The sequence below is a fragment of the Dermacentor andersoni genome, chromosome 1 (assembly GCF_023375885.2).
Source record: "Dermacentor andersoni chromosome 1, qqDerAnde1_hic_scaffold, whole genome shotgun sequence".
In the NCBI taxonomy this organism is placed as follows: domain Eukaryota; kingdom Metazoa; phylum Arthropoda; class Arachnida; order Ixodida; family Ixodidae; genus Dermacentor; species Dermacentor andersoni.
Genome location: NC_092814.1, coordinates 184,110,472 through 184,128,240, shown reverse-complemented (window position 1 = coordinate 184,128,240; position 17,769 = coordinate 184,110,472). Strand labels below are relative to the sequence as shown.

At 41.5% G+C, this 17,769-nt stretch overlaps 1 protein-coding gene across 1 annotated transcript in view; it reads right to left on the bottom strand.

Annotated features, from left to right (window-relative positions):
- The window catches only part of LOC126547250 (folylpolyglutamate synthase, mitochondrial-like), a 35,790-nt gene extending 19,576 nt beyond the window's left edge, over positions 1-16,214 (bottom strand). Inside the window, exons 1-10 of the mRNA XM_050195204.3 lie at positions 15,843-16,214; positions 15,652-15,768; positions 9,658-9,786; positions 9,467-9,585; positions 6,475-6,586; positions 6,312-6,383; positions 6,173-6,234; positions 3,148-3,328; positions 348-507; positions 167-268 (exon numbers count right to left, since the gene is read on the bottom strand). Coding sequence (XP_050051161.1) covers positions 167-268; positions 348-507; positions 3,148-3,328; positions 6,173-6,234; positions 6,312-6,383; positions 6,475-6,586; positions 9,467-9,585; positions 9,658-9,786; positions 15,652-15,762 — 1,048 coding nt within the window. The 5' untranslated portion in view covers positions 15,763-15,768; positions 15,843-16,214. The remainder of the gene's footprint in view (positions 1-166; positions 269-347; positions 508-3,147; positions 3,329-6,172; positions 6,235-6,311; positions 6,384-6,474; positions 6,587-9,466; positions 9,586-9,657; positions 9,787-15,651; positions 15,769-15,842) is intronic.
- Positions 16,215-17,769: the final 1,555 nt, after the last annotated feature.

The following is a 17,769-nucleotide window of genomic DNA, read 5'->3' as shown; positions in this document are numbered from 1 at the left end:
AACTTACTTCCTCCAATTTTCTGCTCTCACATATATTTGTCTGCTTTCATGAACTTGAAACATGCTTCACACAATACAGCTTCACTGCATAAAGTGCAGCAATTTCGGAGAGGGAAAAGGAAAACAACATGACAGAAAACTGCAACTTTATGTGTCACTAACTCACCTTTAGCCATTAACTTTGATATCGGGAAAGGGGCAGCAATAAAAGGTAAATTCTGGTCCTGTAGCCATTTCTGTTGAGCAGCATCCCTTGTCGCTTGTTTTCCTGTCGGAGAAAAAAAAAATGTGTATCTAAGTCTCAGGTAAAAACAAGCACTTTTAAGCACCTCTTTCTTTCTACTTACTGACTGCAGAGCTTGATGAGCAATGTTTCGAAAGCCAAGTCTTGCACAACTGCAGGGCAAGGGATGCATTTGCCTGCTGTGGCTCCCCTGGTATACCCAGTTGGTGGAGTGGTAATTCGCATTCATATGTCAGAAGTGGTGGTGCTAAGCTGAGTGAACACTGTAAAAATGCAGCAATGAAAAAAAAAAATGTTGGACAGCAAATGATTTAACCCATGTTTCCATGAACTCTTCCCCAGTTGTAGTAGTAGTAATGAAGCCCTTGCCCATTAGTCCAGACATGGATAAGCAAATTTTATGTACTTTCACTCTTGGAAACATGTGAAAGATTTATGGAACCTGTTTTTCATTGTTTGTAGCTTCAAGGCGCAATGGTCAAAAACCTGTGCACTATCTCTTTTGTTGAGGGCTATACTGCTTTCCTTACACATACCAATCATGTACCTATGTACCATCAGCATAAAATTAGATGCAAAATAAAATGCTACACCATGCTTATGAACTACCTGTGCACTTACTGGAAGTCACACTTCGAAGTGATAATGCGCAAGAGGCATTTCAATTTCTGGCATTGGAACTACAAGGGTTATGCACAAACAAGACAAACGTGACACTAAAGGGCAACAAAGCTGCATTATAAGCCAATATAATTTGAAGAGCTGCTAAGGACTGAAAAACGACATTAGCACCAAGTACGTACACTACTCCTCTAGCTACTTATTTAAGAAGCCAACTTCACACAGGTAAGTGAAAAGTGCTGCTTGCAACAGAACAACAAAAAAAAGCATACAGGCTCACTTCTTTGAAAAGGAGGACACAGAAGCAGAAATGTAGCATCAACTCCTACACACGAACATGCAAGAAACTAGAACAGATAAAAGGCCCATAAAGATATGGCTGTTGAGCACTGGCTGATAAACAGGGATATCACTCAGATGAAAGAAGAGTCAGGCACATCAAGCTTTCACAAGCTTGTCACACTATCCTTCCTACTTTTTATCAGGGATGCACTAGCATGTTTTTGAAGGTTGCAGTTATGATTCAGCAAGACGTGCTCAGCTAAGGACACTTCCCATTAATTCTAGAAAGAATAGTACATATCATTTTATCCAAGTTAACTCTTTCCCTACCCTGTGGAAAATACATGTTTTTTGTAGGTTACACCAATTTTTCTTTTTTCTGAAGGAACTACTGCACTCAATATTTTATGTAATACATGAACAAAAAGCAGAATGAAGGCACTTTTCATGCATAAAAGTTTTATTAACGAGACATATGTAATAAAGAAGACAAATTGCCAGAATCACGATTGTGGGATAAAACTAAACAAAGCTTGTGAAGACCATGCTTGTATCTACTAAGAAAAATAATTAACAAAATTATGAGATATACAAAATGTATTGCCGTCTAATAGGCACTATATTAAAAAAAATCGAAATTTTTCATTGAACAAGTATTCTATTACAAAATTTTAACTGCAAGCACTACAGTTGGGTATGATGGGCTGCGGCTGCCGGTGTTCCGGGCTGGTTTGCGTCATCGTTGCTCTCAGAGTCAAAGTCCGATGAAAAGGCAGCATCCTGAGACTCACTGCGGCTCAATCCATCGATAAAATCAGCTGCAGACGCAGCAGAATCACGACAGTTGCAATCTTTCGAAGCGCGCGTGCTGCTCCCGGAGGCAGTCATTTTTGCTTTCTGCTTTGACGACTGCAAAAACTTCAGAGCGCGTTCAAAAATTACCGCCTGGCGTGAAAAAATCGAACTGCTTAGAAAATAAAAATATAGTTTTCCTCCTTCAGGTCCAATGGCACAGTGTATCCATGAGAAGTGCATAAGGTCTCGAAAACTGCATTTCAAATCATCGATAGCGGGCGGTCATTTTTGCTTTCTACTTTGACAATCGCAAAACTTCGGAGAGCGTTCAAAGATTACTGCCTGGTGTGAAAAAATAGAACTGCTTAGAAAACAAAAAATGGAGTTCGCCTTCCCATCCAATTGCCAATGTGTCTGAGCGGCGCGGAAGGTCTCTAAAGCGGCGTTTCAAACCTTAGCAGGCTAACTATGCCCAATGGGCACAGTACGGAAAGAGCTAATATGCTTAAATCAGAACTGCTTGCATTGAACTTTCAATGTAGCTCTTCTATGATGATATTGCAACACAAGCTCACAAAATAGGCATCTTTTTATTTAAACCGCTTTTATGCTCTTTCATTTGTAGAGTAGCTTAAAATATTCTATATGAGCTAACTTTTATGACAATGAGACAGAACAGGAACCCCAAGCAATTGGTGAATCACACCAGATACCGTCAATGGTGTTAAACAGCACTACGAGTTGAACTTTCTAATAAGCAACTTTTTACTGTTAATGTAACTGATGGCAAATTTATTCACAGTCACAAATGAACTGCATTTCAAGAGAGTTCATGCTTTCGGCTTTCATAAAATCTCGTGTGTTTATTTCTGTTGCCTGCTGTACTTGAAGGGCACCCTCACCAGCTTGCTCTTCTGCAAAGATGCATAGTTTCAACAGCTGCCTACTCTTAAAGATTAAAATACTCCACAAATAATTTATAAATTGTAGGAGAACAAATAGTTTCACTGTCAGTTAACCAGAGAACAGTCAAACGGCCAAAGTAAAGTTAGCTAATACTGTCGCAGCCAGCAATTAAATATGGCTGAACACATCTGATCATCACAGCATGCCCTCTGTCACCACTATAAGGTGTAGTAAGCAGCTACTACAGGACTACGGTAGCAACCACAGGGTCAATGTGAAGGCAAAATAGTGCCACGCACCCCCCTCTCCTGCGCCCTCTCCTGGAGCACCTCAAATGCGCCCTCTGGTTGGGGAAGTGAAAAGGCTGGGCAGCCTTTCTTGAAAATGCCACTTTTTTGCCAAGCAATTTCCTGCAGGCTTGAGCCTAGCACACGTGTATGATCCAACCCCAAGGATGTGATGCCAACCACAGTAGGATGCCTGTAACAGAAAAAGGAATGCAAAGACATAACATTTATCAATTTTACTGTGTAATGCTGCAAACATAAGCATAAATTGGCAGTCACTCATTCTGCAAAATATTATCGAAACGCTGGTGCTACAATTGGTGGCTTGTCGAAAATGCGCACAAGTATTGTGAAATATAAAGGAGGCTCAGCAGGAAGCAAAAGCTGCTATTGCTGATGATGGGATAATGCTCATGCTCGCATGCTACTTTCAAGAATTTTGTTCTAGTTTATTTGTATATCTCCCAAGTTTGATACACACACACTTATCTAACCTGCAGTGCTACAGAGCCAGCGCTTCAACTATGCCTCCATGGCCACTAACATTACAAGAACAGCGCAGGAATCACTAGCTGCAGCCAACACGGATGCAGCCAGTTGTAAAATGTCTTTGATCACTTAAGTCGGTGTGTGCATATCACAGTGACCAGTTTGCTTCCAAAGCATTCTGACAACTTACAAGCATCAGCACAGACAAAACACTGACCAGCGAAGAGTCAGTTTTGTACAGTTCATTTCATAGATAAAAGAAACAGGAGACCGCATGATTTGCACTTGTGCAGGCAGAGGCTGCTCGTACCCCTAGAGGAAATACGCAGTCCAATAAAATGCCTCCAAAGTGTCACATGCCATGGAGCTGTATGCTGCCTCGCCTGCCACCAACAATGTGCTCAACAATATGAATTTATCCCATCAAAGAACTATCTAGCATTTCTAACAAACTGCTATAAAAACTAGTTATAGCCTCTGCTTCCATGTACTCTCAATAACTCCAACTCATGTGTTCTGACATGGTAGGATATTGTGCATTTACTCCAGCTACATTTAACTTTGTGACTAATGACAAATTTGCACAATACCTCTTGTATGCTTTAAAGATTCTCTGTTCTCTCAAACACTTCAGCAGTTAGCAGTGTGTACAGCACAAAACATATGAAAATTAGTTCCTGCTACAAAGTGTGACATTCACTGTACAGGCGGGAAAATAACTCATGCGGAAATTGCTCAAGGCATCTGATTATTATTCTGTCACCATGCAATGTTTTGATTTAATTGCGTCTTATGCTAACACAATACGCATCAGCACAGTGTCAGTACCATCATTTTCACAAGCCACTTGACATGCAAGGTTTGTGATCACGCTCAAGGAAAGGCATATACCTACTATTGAAAAATGAAGTCAAAAGGGCAAACATGCTATGCAAGTTTTTTCAATTTACATCAAAATGATTATGTCGCACTCATCACCGTTTTCAGAGATCTCTCCGACTTGCGTGCTGTTCAAAACAACAATGGAATATGAAACAAATTGGCAAGAAGTGTACCACAGGCATAAATGAACATTATTGCACCTTAGTCACCTTAGTCCCCACTGAAATAACGCTCAAAAATTTGATAAAATGAATTTTAATTTTGGATATAAGTCGCAGGTTATATTGCATAGGTCACTGATACACCAATGTGTCAGAGTCTTGAGATTTAATTCATTTAGAAAATGCCGAAAGAGAAGAGAGAGCTGGTGACTGTGCCAGTGCTTGCATGAAGTGCTGCAAGTCATGAGTCAATTACAGTCGTGTAGTTGGTCACTTCCCTCATGTTTGAGTTGTCCACATCAGTGCAACCTACTACCTAGTTTCATTCCATTTTCATAGAAAGCACACTTGTATATTTGTATCTGTAAGGCTTAAAAAAACAAAAAGCGAGAATAAACAAACAGCGGCACCGGTCTCCTTAGGAGCACTGATTAAAGGCATCGTGCAAAACTCTGCCAGAGCTCGTTTCAGTGCAGGCTCTTGAGATGCATACATACAATTTGAGCATTAGGTGGTGTCTCGAATCCATGCTAGGAAATGAATTTGAATCTACTATACATGATAAGCCCCATTATGGAAGAATGAGCAAAAGAGCTTGCATTCATACATGCTAGAATGGATAGACAGCTGGCATCCCTCTTAGCAAGTAGAAAATACACTCGATCTCAGCCTTCTGTGTGCAATCAGAAAAAAATTCACTCAAAAACAATGTGCAGAGTCACTATGTACAGGCATCTTCATGTGCACTAATCTTTTGTGCAACACGATCTAGATAATACAATATAATGAGGCCAAGCCAAGCTGCAATCAGTCTGGTACCACCTACAGTAATAAATACCACCAGTTCCTTGCTCACAGTTGACTAGTATATCATGGGAGCACGTGAGGTACTGACAGGCTTTCTTTCTTTTCTTTTTTTCAACCATATCTTTTAAGAAACATGCACAGAACCCACGAACCATGGTGTAGGGAATCTGGATGCACATATTCAGAAGCAAATAAATGAAGTATAAAATTACCTTTAGTATCCCTTTAACCTGGTGATTCATGCTTGCACAATAACTGACAGAATGTTATGCGTAAATTGCAAGTAGTTCTTTAAGTATAGTGAACAAAAAATAAGAAGCTACAGCGGTGCCTCACTACACCACCTAAGCACGTAGTAAAAACTTTATTGCAAACAAAAGCTCCACTTCCGATTGAATTCTTAAGCTTTCCGTGGTAAAAAAAAACTGGAACATGGTTAACAGCCAAATTGAAAAGAAAAACTACTACAGCAAATACCAGTGGCCTCGGAAGCACTGCTAATGTTTAAAAACCTAAAAATCTTATTTTTTTCTTCAAGTGTACTGATGTAAGGTTTGGAGTGACTGTGCTCTTGATATTTTCCTATCAAATGGTAAAATTAAAGGAGGGTTTAATTGTATGAATCTGAATTCAAAACCAGCAGCAGCAAGAACAGCAACAGACGCAGCATTTGCATAACTGCCTGTACAATTTCTCACCTTATTACATTAGTGGAATCATATTCGCCACCAACACCTACTTCAAGCACCAACACATCAACCTGAAAGGAACATTCAAATATGTGCATAATTAAGTATCAACATGTCAGCAGGCTGAGCAGCACTAACGTGCACTTACTTTTTCCATGATGAATACCTTGAATGCCATTACAGTCAAGAATTGAAAGTAGGCTGGAATGTTTGCTCCCTCCTGACGACGTAAAAGAATGTTCAGCCAGGTTAGCAGAAGACGGCTAACAGCACACACTGCTTTAGCATTTCAATGTAAGAAACTGGCGAACCTTGGCTTTTAAGTTGTGGTAAACATCCCAAAAGTACTTCGCAAAAGCATCTTCAGACAGTGGTTTCCCATTTATTCTGATCCTTTCTCGAACTGCCACAAGGTGCGGAGAACTGTCACAGCAGAACAGCAAAACCCCCCCCCCCCCCCACAGTAAAACGTTACTTAAATGAAATTCAGTATACTTGAGTAATCTATTCTCTTAAGTGACGGTACATTCAAGTGAAATATATAAAATACACAGGCTTCCTATTGGCAAGAGAATTTTGTAGTTACTAGTATGTTTCATGCTATTGGGCACATACTTCACTTGGACAATAATTAATTTCCAGACAAGAAACTATGATCAGCCATAGCAAATTAATACAATGCCACAGCTAATTATACAAAGCTCTTAATAATCAAAACAGTGAGCAATGACTTTATAGAAGAGAAAAACCCCATTATCTAACCAAGACTTGAGATAACATTGCACAAAACACTATGATGCAAAAAAAATATTTCTAGTAAATGCATTCCATTTTCTGAATGCCTGGCTTTGCAGAAAATTTTATTTAATAATAACAGTATTACTGGCAGTAGTACTATATCCCTCAGCATGCATTAATTACATCACTGTTTTTCACACAATATAATGTCATATATGAAGATATATGCTACCAATTATCATTAAATTATTTACATCTTCAGTTACTTCAGTTTACAATCATTTCTCAGTGACAACCAACATGCAGTAACCCACAAAGCATTTGTCAGAAAAAAAGAACATTTATGCAACTTGTTTTGACACCTTCGGCAGAGAAATGAAATCTTGCTAGTCGTACATATAAGTAGGGGCTCATAACTGTGTAGTGTGAGTACATCAGTATTAATTTTATAAAAAGCACAAGTGGTCAGGAGCAGATAACAGGCAATTTGCAAAATTCTGCAACTCAGCTGCCCTGCAAAGCTTCATGCCAAACAAAAATGGTAATTTGCAGACTGCTCAAAGAGAAATTTCTCAGAGCAACAAAACAAGTGAAAAGGTGTTGGTCAGTGTAGCATAGGTAAATCATGCTTGTTCATGTTTATTTTCTCTTTTTTGGAAATCTGGAAATGGGGTTTTCTCACAAAATAAACTATCATACTAGTTAGTCTCTCAGAATGAGGAGGCCCATCTATTCCTCTGTGAGCCTGTTTACAGTTCACTACAATCAGAAACAAAACCACGTTATCACTGCAAGATGGCACTTCTCCTTACATTTTTTAAAGCAAATGCAGATGTGGGTTTGTAGGTGAAAGGTTTTAGTTGGGAGAGGGTTTTCCGTGGTAGCAAACTTTTTCTTTTCATATTGTCCTTTCATCTGTGTTGCTAGAATTACACATTCCTTTTTCTCGATTACTTTGATGCAGCACGAGTGAATCGAAAACAAGGGTCATGTTTCTTTAGCTATGCCTGTTGAAATGCAAATCAGCGCCTCACCAACACTGACAGCGCCTCACATTGCATGTACAACATGCAGTCCTGCATTTTGCTACTTCCATCACATGATCCCTCACTCTTTCTTAATGCAATGCCCCAGGCATGTACAGCCCTCAGTACATCTGCGTACAGCACGGGAATGGTACACTGCACAGTGTGTTTGCACTGCCTACAGCAAGACACTGGTTTGAGACAATTCGCTTCTAAAAGGGCAGTGCTTGATTGCTAAATCGCCAATCTGTGCAGTAAAGACTGCAAAGGCTTGCCTGGTAACAAGGCACAGTCATTAATAAAATGAACATGTCTAAAGCGAGTTGTGGAGTGAGAAGCATGAGCAATGGCAGTCAGCCTTTGTATCAATGAATGTTCAAAGCAAGTTGCCCACAGTAGACGACACAGACATACTTCTAAGTGCCCCACTGTGCTGGGCTGTACATGTACCATAAACTTCTGAACAGCAAGCTCATCAGAAGTGATGCTTATTCACAGGATGCTATACAAATTGGAAGTGGGCACAGTATTGTTTCAAGTGTAAGGGGCAGAATGCAGAACATAAACCACTATTCTGGGTCAGGGTAATGTAATGATTCTATGCCAATGCCATTCCTTTTTACATTTCATCAGTGGTCAGAATGGCACTCTACCTGCATTATAAACAGGATCAGCCGGCCATGAACAGTGGATATGAGCAGCATAGAATCAAGTGGAAGGAATCGCTACATTACACTGGCACTGGATACAGCAGGACTAGGCACAGCTCACGCCAGTAGTGTACACAGGCTCAGAGTCTCTAGAGCACAATCCCAGCCTGGGAAAAGAATGATATTAAGAATGCCTACGAGCAGAATCACTCGCATTACAGAGAGCCAGCCAAGATGACCAGTCCTTGAAAACAGTATTAGCTGCAGCTACTTTGGTAATCAATTTGCAACCCTCCAACTCCCTTGACACAACAGCAAGAGTTTCTTAAGATCGACAGGCCAGGGTTATGGGCCTAAAATTAGCCCGCTGTATTTAGTTCATCATTGGCTAGAACATCAGTACAAGCACCAAGCACAGGCTCTGTTTGGTTTAGCTACTGGGCTGTGAACAGATCTAGCTCATGCTATGGTATATACATACCCCTATGTACTAAAATTGTTGTTGTAAAATAAATGCCATGTGTTGAGGTTAAATTGAGTCATCACTGATTCCATAGCATTTTTACAGTAGTAATTAACTTATTTAATTAAAGGGATATTGGTAAAACAAGAAGAATACTCTTTAGAAAAGTCTGCACCCTTTCAACCTTATCTTTTCCCAAAACAAAAGTCATCCATCTTGCATACACTGTGCACCCAGTACTTACAGGTCACGAACGGCATGTGCATGATCATTGTGGCATAGTATTATTGACAGGAAAGTAGTGAGCGCAGAGTTTTCAAGAAAGGAAATGCAAGACAGTGAGATGATTATTGTTTGGAGGCAAGACATGTCCCAAAAGGTGTAAACTTTCTTTTGATTCAAACCATAGGTAGACATTTCTACTCACGTGTAGAGACCCGTTTTAAAGCCATGTTGTCTGAGAATACATTCAGCGAAAGCACATGTTGACCCTTTCCCTTTTGTTCCAGCCACATGGATTATCTTGAGGTCATCAAGATCTGATACCTGTGTCAATGCACACAACTGTGTATGACTTATCCTACACACAAAAAGTGGTCAGCTCATATCACAACTTACCTTTAGCCCAACAGCCTGCAGGTGCTCAGGCATTCGCCTTGACTTGAGGAATGCATTGGGTGGGTGTTGCATCGATTTTTTCAGAGTAGCTTCATTGCTCTGGAGGTTATTCAGGGCATACACTGCATCCTGAAAGGTACATTTGAATACACTGAAGGTGTTCAATTCTTCTCTCTCTTTACAGATCATGATGTTTTTCTCATGTATTGCAGGGTTTCCCAGGTGGTGCTAGTTGGTGCCACACCTGAACCATGTTTGCAATTATTTATAGCGCAGCATTGTGACATGTGCAAACAAAGTGGCCAATATTCAGCATAATTAGTTACAGTTCCGGCATCTTAGCTATTCTGCTTGCAATTCACATGGGAGCTTTAGAAATAGCCATACAAAGCGACTCAGTGTACCCAAAAACCCAAGCTCTGCTTGGGCTCTTTCGTACGCCCCTCCCTCCCTCCCCTTGACTTTCCCTCAACAAGGAAAATCACAGGACATTACAAACATATTGTATGCAAGTCCTCTAACTAACCTCATGAAATAACTAACCCACATGATTGTACTCCGATTCATTTGGTCTAGACAGCATTACTTCCTTGTGTAGTCACTGTTCCATGCAATTAATGTTAGCAAATGCAAAATGAGATTTATATTTATGGTTACACATATAGTTATGCCCCCTTTTTACTTATGTTCCCTTAGTTTATGGCCATTTTATTGCAACTTTCCTCTCCCTTATCTTTTCTCTTAACCCATATTCTTCCCATGCCCACAGGACAGTACAGCTGTCCACAGGGAAGTGAGACAGTTACGATGCCCTTCATTTCCTTCCATGTTTTGCTATTACTACAATAACTACTAGTACTACTAGTAATGAGGATTTCCTTCAGTACTACCCCTCTTTATTCCCTTAACAATGTTCAGTTTTCTTCTGCCAATTCCTACAAATACCTTCATGACCATATCACAACAATCTGTCATGGAATGTGCATATTAACTACATACATGATTAACAATGCTAACTACACTCTCAGTTTTTTGCACCGAAGTTTTTCTTTAGCTTCTGTTTCCTTAAAACTGCTTCTTTGAAGAAACAGTTACATAAAATCTCAAGTATGCTTCTTTAATTTGGGTCCCTCACTCTATCATACTTGGATCTGCACTTGAAGCAATCCAAAGCCATTCAGTTTAGTTTATTGCTGCCAACTATTCTAGTATTGCCAGTATCACTGCCATAAAATCTCTTTACCTACCTGAACTCTCCTACAGATGAAAACTATTTTGCTTGTGTATTTTTCATAACATCTTGTTTGCCAACCCTCAGCTGTAGCACGTCTTGTTCTTTTCTCCCTGTTACCTTTCACCTTATGTCAACTATTGTTTAAAAGTGCCATTCTGCCAGACCAACATGTATTTTCATTCGTTCAAGAGGAAGATGTCACGTGAATTGAATCAGCTCTCCATCTCCATCACCAGCAACGCTGATCATACTTCCTCAAGAGTGCCATTTCGAACGTAAATTGAAGTTGCCACTCCTCTCTTTAATGCCATAATATTATTGAGAGAATTTAAGTTTAAAGAAAGTTATAAATAACAAATTACACCCAACCATTCATTATGCATGCAAGTTTCTTTTGATTTCCATTGAACTTCTGCTGCACTCATGATGTAGATGATAGCATAAAATTGAATTATAGCACCTCAGAACATATTTTTCCTGGAGCTGACAGCATAATAGAGAACACATGCACTTCACACTGAAACACTTTTGGTGAGTGCAATCAGCCCTTGAGCTCAATAAAAACTACTCCAATAACTGCAGCCTGACACCATAGCATTCTTCATTTTCACTTGCTTAGCACACAGTCACTAGGCACTCATAAACTAATCATAGCACAGTAAGGTTGACCTGAAGCAACCTAACTGCATTTATTTGCACATGGACGTGCTACACATTCACAAAGTATGATCAACAGGAGGCACGGGACACAACCTTGCATATGGCTGTAGTCATCAAATGATGCAAGCAAACCTTGGCAAAACCCTCTTGTAGACCAGATGATCCTAACAGATACTGAAGACAACAAAAGCACAGTGGAAGTCATTTGTTGTTTTAAACCCATACCCCAAACCCACATCCTCCGCATGAGTAGGAAGCAAGTTTGGCTCCCACCAACAGCAAGATGTTTTGTCCACTGTTATTTCCCTTTACCTTATAATTTCTACATTTCGATTAAAAAAAAGCAAATGATTTCCCCTATGCTTTCCTTGCCTTCATATGGTTGTGCACAATAAAAATTGGGTCTCTCCTTCTTCACGTTCTTGCTGTAGACAAGCTTCAGAATGATGCATCATGTAGATGCAGTAGCAGTATGACATGTTCTACTGCCACCCCTCTTTGCATATGAGGATGGCAATCCCCATAGCATATATGTGTCATTGAGCTTGAAGATGCCTCTAGTGCAATTATGACAAAGTGCACTGGTGCGAACCAGAGAAAGTAAGTGTGAGCTTTGATAAAAGATGACATTTACACTTAGGGACAAGTTTTCAAAATTTTATTCAATGTGAAAAACATTTTTTAAGCAAGTCAGACAGAGCTGGCAACTGCCTTCAGACAGGATTCAATGCCCACCTGCCTCAAGGAGGAAAACAAAACAAAGGGCGCAGGAAAGGCAGATTAAAAATTAAATTATGAGGTTTTATGTGCCACAACTACTTTCTGATTACGAGGCACGCCGTAGTGGGAGACTCCGGAAACTAAGTAATATAACCATGGCTACCCAGAAAAGGTGGTTTGCTGTACAGACGCTTGTCACCCAATTCTAAGAATGAGAACTCTTAGAATAGGCTGTCAAATATATATATATAATTGGCGCTCTTTGGCCATACCTGGCCCTTGCGCCATTAAACATCAAACATTCATTCATATATATGTATAATTACAGACAGTATTCAAAGATGCAGCAAAGGTCACGATTTAAGATATGGCTATGTGAGAGGCTAGGAAGCCACAGCTCATTAAAAACACAAGATTTTGAAGTCCAGCAATATAAAAAAGAAATGACTGCAGGCTGAGCATTGCCAAAAATAAGCCATAACAAGCAGAGGGGGGGGGCGGTATTCTGTAAGAGTCCACCAAGTCCATTTCAGCCGCTGCTGATTGGATGCAGCTGTACAAGCGAGGAGGAGACGAGCCGCCCCAGCCAATCAGCAGCGGCCGAAATGGACAGTCCACTAGGTGGAATCTACAGAATACCTCCCCAGGACACAAAAGGGCTAATATATGTCATGTCCTGTTCATTTTCTAATAATAACGTCCATATTCAGCCACTTCTAAATGATGCACCAAGCCTTTACAGGCTGACTGCTGTACAGCTGGCCTTGTCTTCATTGTATTCAGCAAATTACTGACTTGTGGATCATTGAAAGCCAAACACACATTTTTACTCGAGCAGCACAGGCACAAGTTAAACAATGCTGCAATGTTTATAACATAATGCACAACCAACAATGACCACATGGTGAAGAGGAGACAATGGACACCATAAAAACAGAAAGGTCACATTGAAAGCCACAAAAAGAACTTCCACAAGGTCAGAGACAAGCATAGTGTTGATTAAAGGGACAGTAAACACCAACACTAAACGAGTTTAGAAGGGTAGAGTTTTTTATTTCAGAGTAATTATTTTAAAATCTATTTTCACCCATTTAACAAAACAGGGATGATTACTAGCAGGGAAAATGAAGGCTAAGGTTTCCTCTTATTGTTTAATGTTGTGCCTAAACAAAAGTAGTGACGACAAGGATTTCCATCCATGTTTTCGTATTTTGGTTGTTTTTCACACAGAAGTCCTCAAAGCTTACTAGGTTGAATTCTTGGCTGCTTTAGTCTGCAATGCAGCTTGTATTTATGAACACAAAAATTAAGTATACTGGAGTCAACACTATAAAAACCCGCGACATTGGAGCTTGCTGGTGTGGGAAATTTAGAGTGGCGGCACCATACGTCTTTTGTTTATGCATCTGTTCTGTCTTATGAAGCCTATTTTCCTGCCAAGAAAGGCAATTTTTTTTACAGGAGTAGTGTAACTTACAAATACAGATGAACTTAATATTCCTCTTTAGTGTCCTGTTAAACTCGCCTCTTGAGACTACCAATTAAAACAGCAGAACAGGCATGGAAGAGGTATACAGTAGTACTTAGTGATCACTAACAAAAACAATCGAAGTTCAGCACAATAAAGAAGAAAACAGACACCAACATAGCACAACTGTGCTCAACTTTTGGACAACAAACAAGCGGATTTGTATTTATTCCCTGATGATTGCATGCAATAAAAACATAATTGTTTGGAAAATCAATACAATGATTGCCAGAACGACCGGACCTAGGTCATTGCTATATACCATAAAGACTTCGACACACAAGGCGACAAAATAATGTGTTTATACACAAAAAAACAACAGGACTCAAGTAATTCTCGGCACATGGAAACATTATTTTGAAGTGCTTAGCAAGAAGCTTATTCTAAGCTAAAAAAAATTTAATTAAGTTGTGGAGTTTAATGTCCCAAAACTCCACAGTGGCTTACGAAGGATGCCATAGTGGAGAACTCCACACCAATTTGAACCACAGGATTCAACATACACCCACTCTGTACATGAGCATTTTTTGCATTCCACTTCTAATGGAATGCAGCTGCAGCTGTTGGGAATCGAAGCCACAAGCTCATGCTCAGACCATAGACACTGTGAAGGATGGCATGTCTGTTATTGTCTTTGGTGCAATGCATGAGGAAAGAATAGAAAATGGAATGAAACAAGATATGTCCCCAGGTTTACTAGCAAAAGGTAGACATTGCACTAGCTTCCTTCAATGTGAAAAATGAAATAATGTTTATGTGGCAACTCAGTAAGAAGCTGTCTTGAGATCAGTGAGATGTTCCCATCCCTACTATATCTGTCCTGCTACTCATATGCACAGCTCTGATTGGGATATACATGGGTTCACTGGTCTGGACGAGTGTAATCATTTCAATCAAGGTACTTTTGATGAAGCTTCCATTCCTGTGGAAGTAATAAAATCTGTTTTGGGCAACTATTGCTCCAGAAGCAAAAAAGGCAATAAAAGTGGTGCGCACGTTCACACACACACACACACACTTCAGCACGTAAGGACAGTAGAATATATGGATACATCGATCGTACTTCACAATTCCATAGTTGTACATACATCAATAAATTTTAGAATGTAGAGTCGAACGCCTGCCTCTACAATGAAATTACCTGTATAACGAAGTAGTAATTGTGTCCCTGTTCTATTGTGAGTGGTACGGTGCGGGCTCTGTACATCAAACTTACTTGTATAACGAATGATATCGGAGGCCCCAAGCACTTCGTTATAAATGCGTTAGGCTCTAATCTGTTCTCTTTTTAGTGTATGTACTTTAGAACAGAGGCGATTACCTAAGAAGCCCGCGAAGATTACTAAAAATAGTAAATGTCAACATTAGTAAACTGGGGTTCTGAGGTAAAGCATGGAAAAAGATAAGCTGTGAAACGGTGTATTACCATACATATTACAAAATGGTGGTACATCTGCTGGCATCGTGCATGCGGCGCAGTTGCTGCAGATCAAATTAGAAAACGGATTCAGTCACATTGCTGACCACTCATACAGCGGCGATGGAAAATACACTATGTTAACATGGCGCGAATCCTTTCCATGAAGCCCGAGCAGCTGGCCCCCAGTAAGGTCGTGAAAAGTGCAAAACGACGATAGGCAAGCTTCCGCACAGCGACGTCAGGAATCACCACTCTAGCGAAATAAAATGTGATTCGATTCGATGATGAAGCGTTTCAAAAAGCACTTCCGCGAGTCAAACGGAGCGGCGCAAGTGCCAGCAGAATGTGTATTACGCGAGCTGTAGACTGACGCAGACGTTGCACGCCGGCGCACATAGGTAATACCGGGTGACAATCAGCTGCAGATCTCACCTCATAGCACCGTTTAGTCGAGACGGTCGATTTTGGCTTGGATGGAACTTCACAGAGAGTTCTAACATGAGTTGGCTTCACCATCATCAGGCGGCAGAGCAGGTTTCTCATTCCAGACTGGGCATGTGTAGAAACCAGCAGAACTGAGTTTGGTAGGATGGTACAACTTCCGAGTCAGGTTTCTTACATACCTAGCCAACACAGCAAAACCAAAAGTGGCGCAGCAAACCAATGCTGTGCTAAACGTGCCTCCCTCCTTAGCCCACCGCCCGTCCAGCCCGTCCCTGAGTGATCGTCGACTGCTGCTCACCCCACAATCGACATTTCCTCAACTCCCTACGTCAGTTCGCCCTTATCTTTTATCACGCCCTCGTGTACGTACAACCACAGAACACTTACAACGACGCATGGACTCATGCATGGCATGGACATAACCTCCTAGATAACTCTAGGAGGCTATGGTATGGAGTAACAGCATACTATGACAGTACTCTTGCTCACTATAACAGCATAAAGGAAACTCTTAAGTATAACAGTACGGTAGCAACAGGAAGCAACTAAAGTAACGGAAGTGCTCACACCAATCCACCCAAACACTGTGCCCCTCCTTACACGTTTCCGCCGACTGTGCTCAGCGTTACAAGACGTTCATTAGAGGAAAGCCAGCCGCTTGTGCGCAGGCGCGAGTAAGAGGGGGCGCGAGAGAGAAAATTTGGGTAATTTGGGGGCCTTCGCTCCTTTTCTTGCCCAGGCCACGGCCGCTCAATGAAAACGCACTGAGCGGCCGTGCCTAGGCACTACGGAGGTTTCCTAGCGCGAATTGTAGATGTTTGTCCCTAGGCGTGCCGGCATTGCGTAGTGGGGTCGAGTTTGTTTACGCTCGGACGCTGGCTGCCGACGCTGTAAAATAGGTGAAGCATCGGTCACTGACGCCCGATTTGGCAACTGCTGTGTCAGACAGACTGTCTCGCACCTGCGGCGCTCGTGCTAAGTCAGTTGTGGCGGATCATAGCTTTCTCGCGCCTTACGGCGATGTGCCTTGTAAGTAACATCACAGATGTTTCTGTGGGAGCAGTAGCGACCGTAGTAGAGCCCGGGCCGCATATGTTGAAAAAAGTCGCGGGGCGCGGTAGTACTGAACTTAGCATCACAAGTTGGCGGCTGGACGTAATTATATTTATTCAATCGTGCTTTTACTCATTGTGACAACGTGTCATTATTTCGCATTATTGGCGGCGCCTCCAGGACACCAAAGCGGCAATGGGGACACCAAAGCTAGAACCCGAACTGGTCCGTGGGTTGGAGCTCGCCGAGGCCTGCGCATGCCAGTGTTGTATAAGATCGGCTATCCGCTGTTGCGGACAGCCAATTTTTTTTTATGTGAACACCCCCTGGCACGCTTCGGCCTCCGCGGCCCCGACCCACGGGCCGCCTTGCCAGCCTTGCTTCCAGCTTTGATCCTCCCGCTACACCTTGGATGCCCTGGAGATCCTGCGCCGCCTGCTTTAATCAGGTGCTCTCCTGAAGCCTCCGTTTGCCGGTTACATGTGCCCTCCTGGAGCAGTGCTTGTGAAAATCCAATCTATCGTCGCAACGAAAAAAGCGTACAACACCAGTCAGCGACGATCACCAAGGGGCGTCCGCGCCCACGGCCTCACCGTGCGCTCAGCCAGCGGTGTCTAGAAAGGGACCATACCAGCGCGCCAGCGACTGAGCGCTGTCCGACATGCCGGCATGCCTGGGGACAAACAAATACAACGCGCGCTAGAAACCTCTTCCGTTGTGCCTAGGCAGAGTCATATATTCAAGGAGCAAAAGCCCCCAGATTTTCTCTCTCGCGCCCGCTCTTATTCACGCCTGCGCACAAACAGCTGGCGATGCCTCAAATGAACGTCTCTTCTCAGCGTTGCGAGTAAAGCGTCGTGTTTTTTTGTCTTCTGCGCGAGGTGGCAGCAGTTTTTGGGCCTTTAGCCATATATAGAGAGTTATTGCACATGGCATAGAACATGGTTTCATCCATCAGTGGTTTCAGCCCTTTATAAATTGTTTCTTTCTTTCTTTCTTTTTCTTCACATGATCAATTTTTAAAAGATTCACTTTAATTTGTAATATACGTTT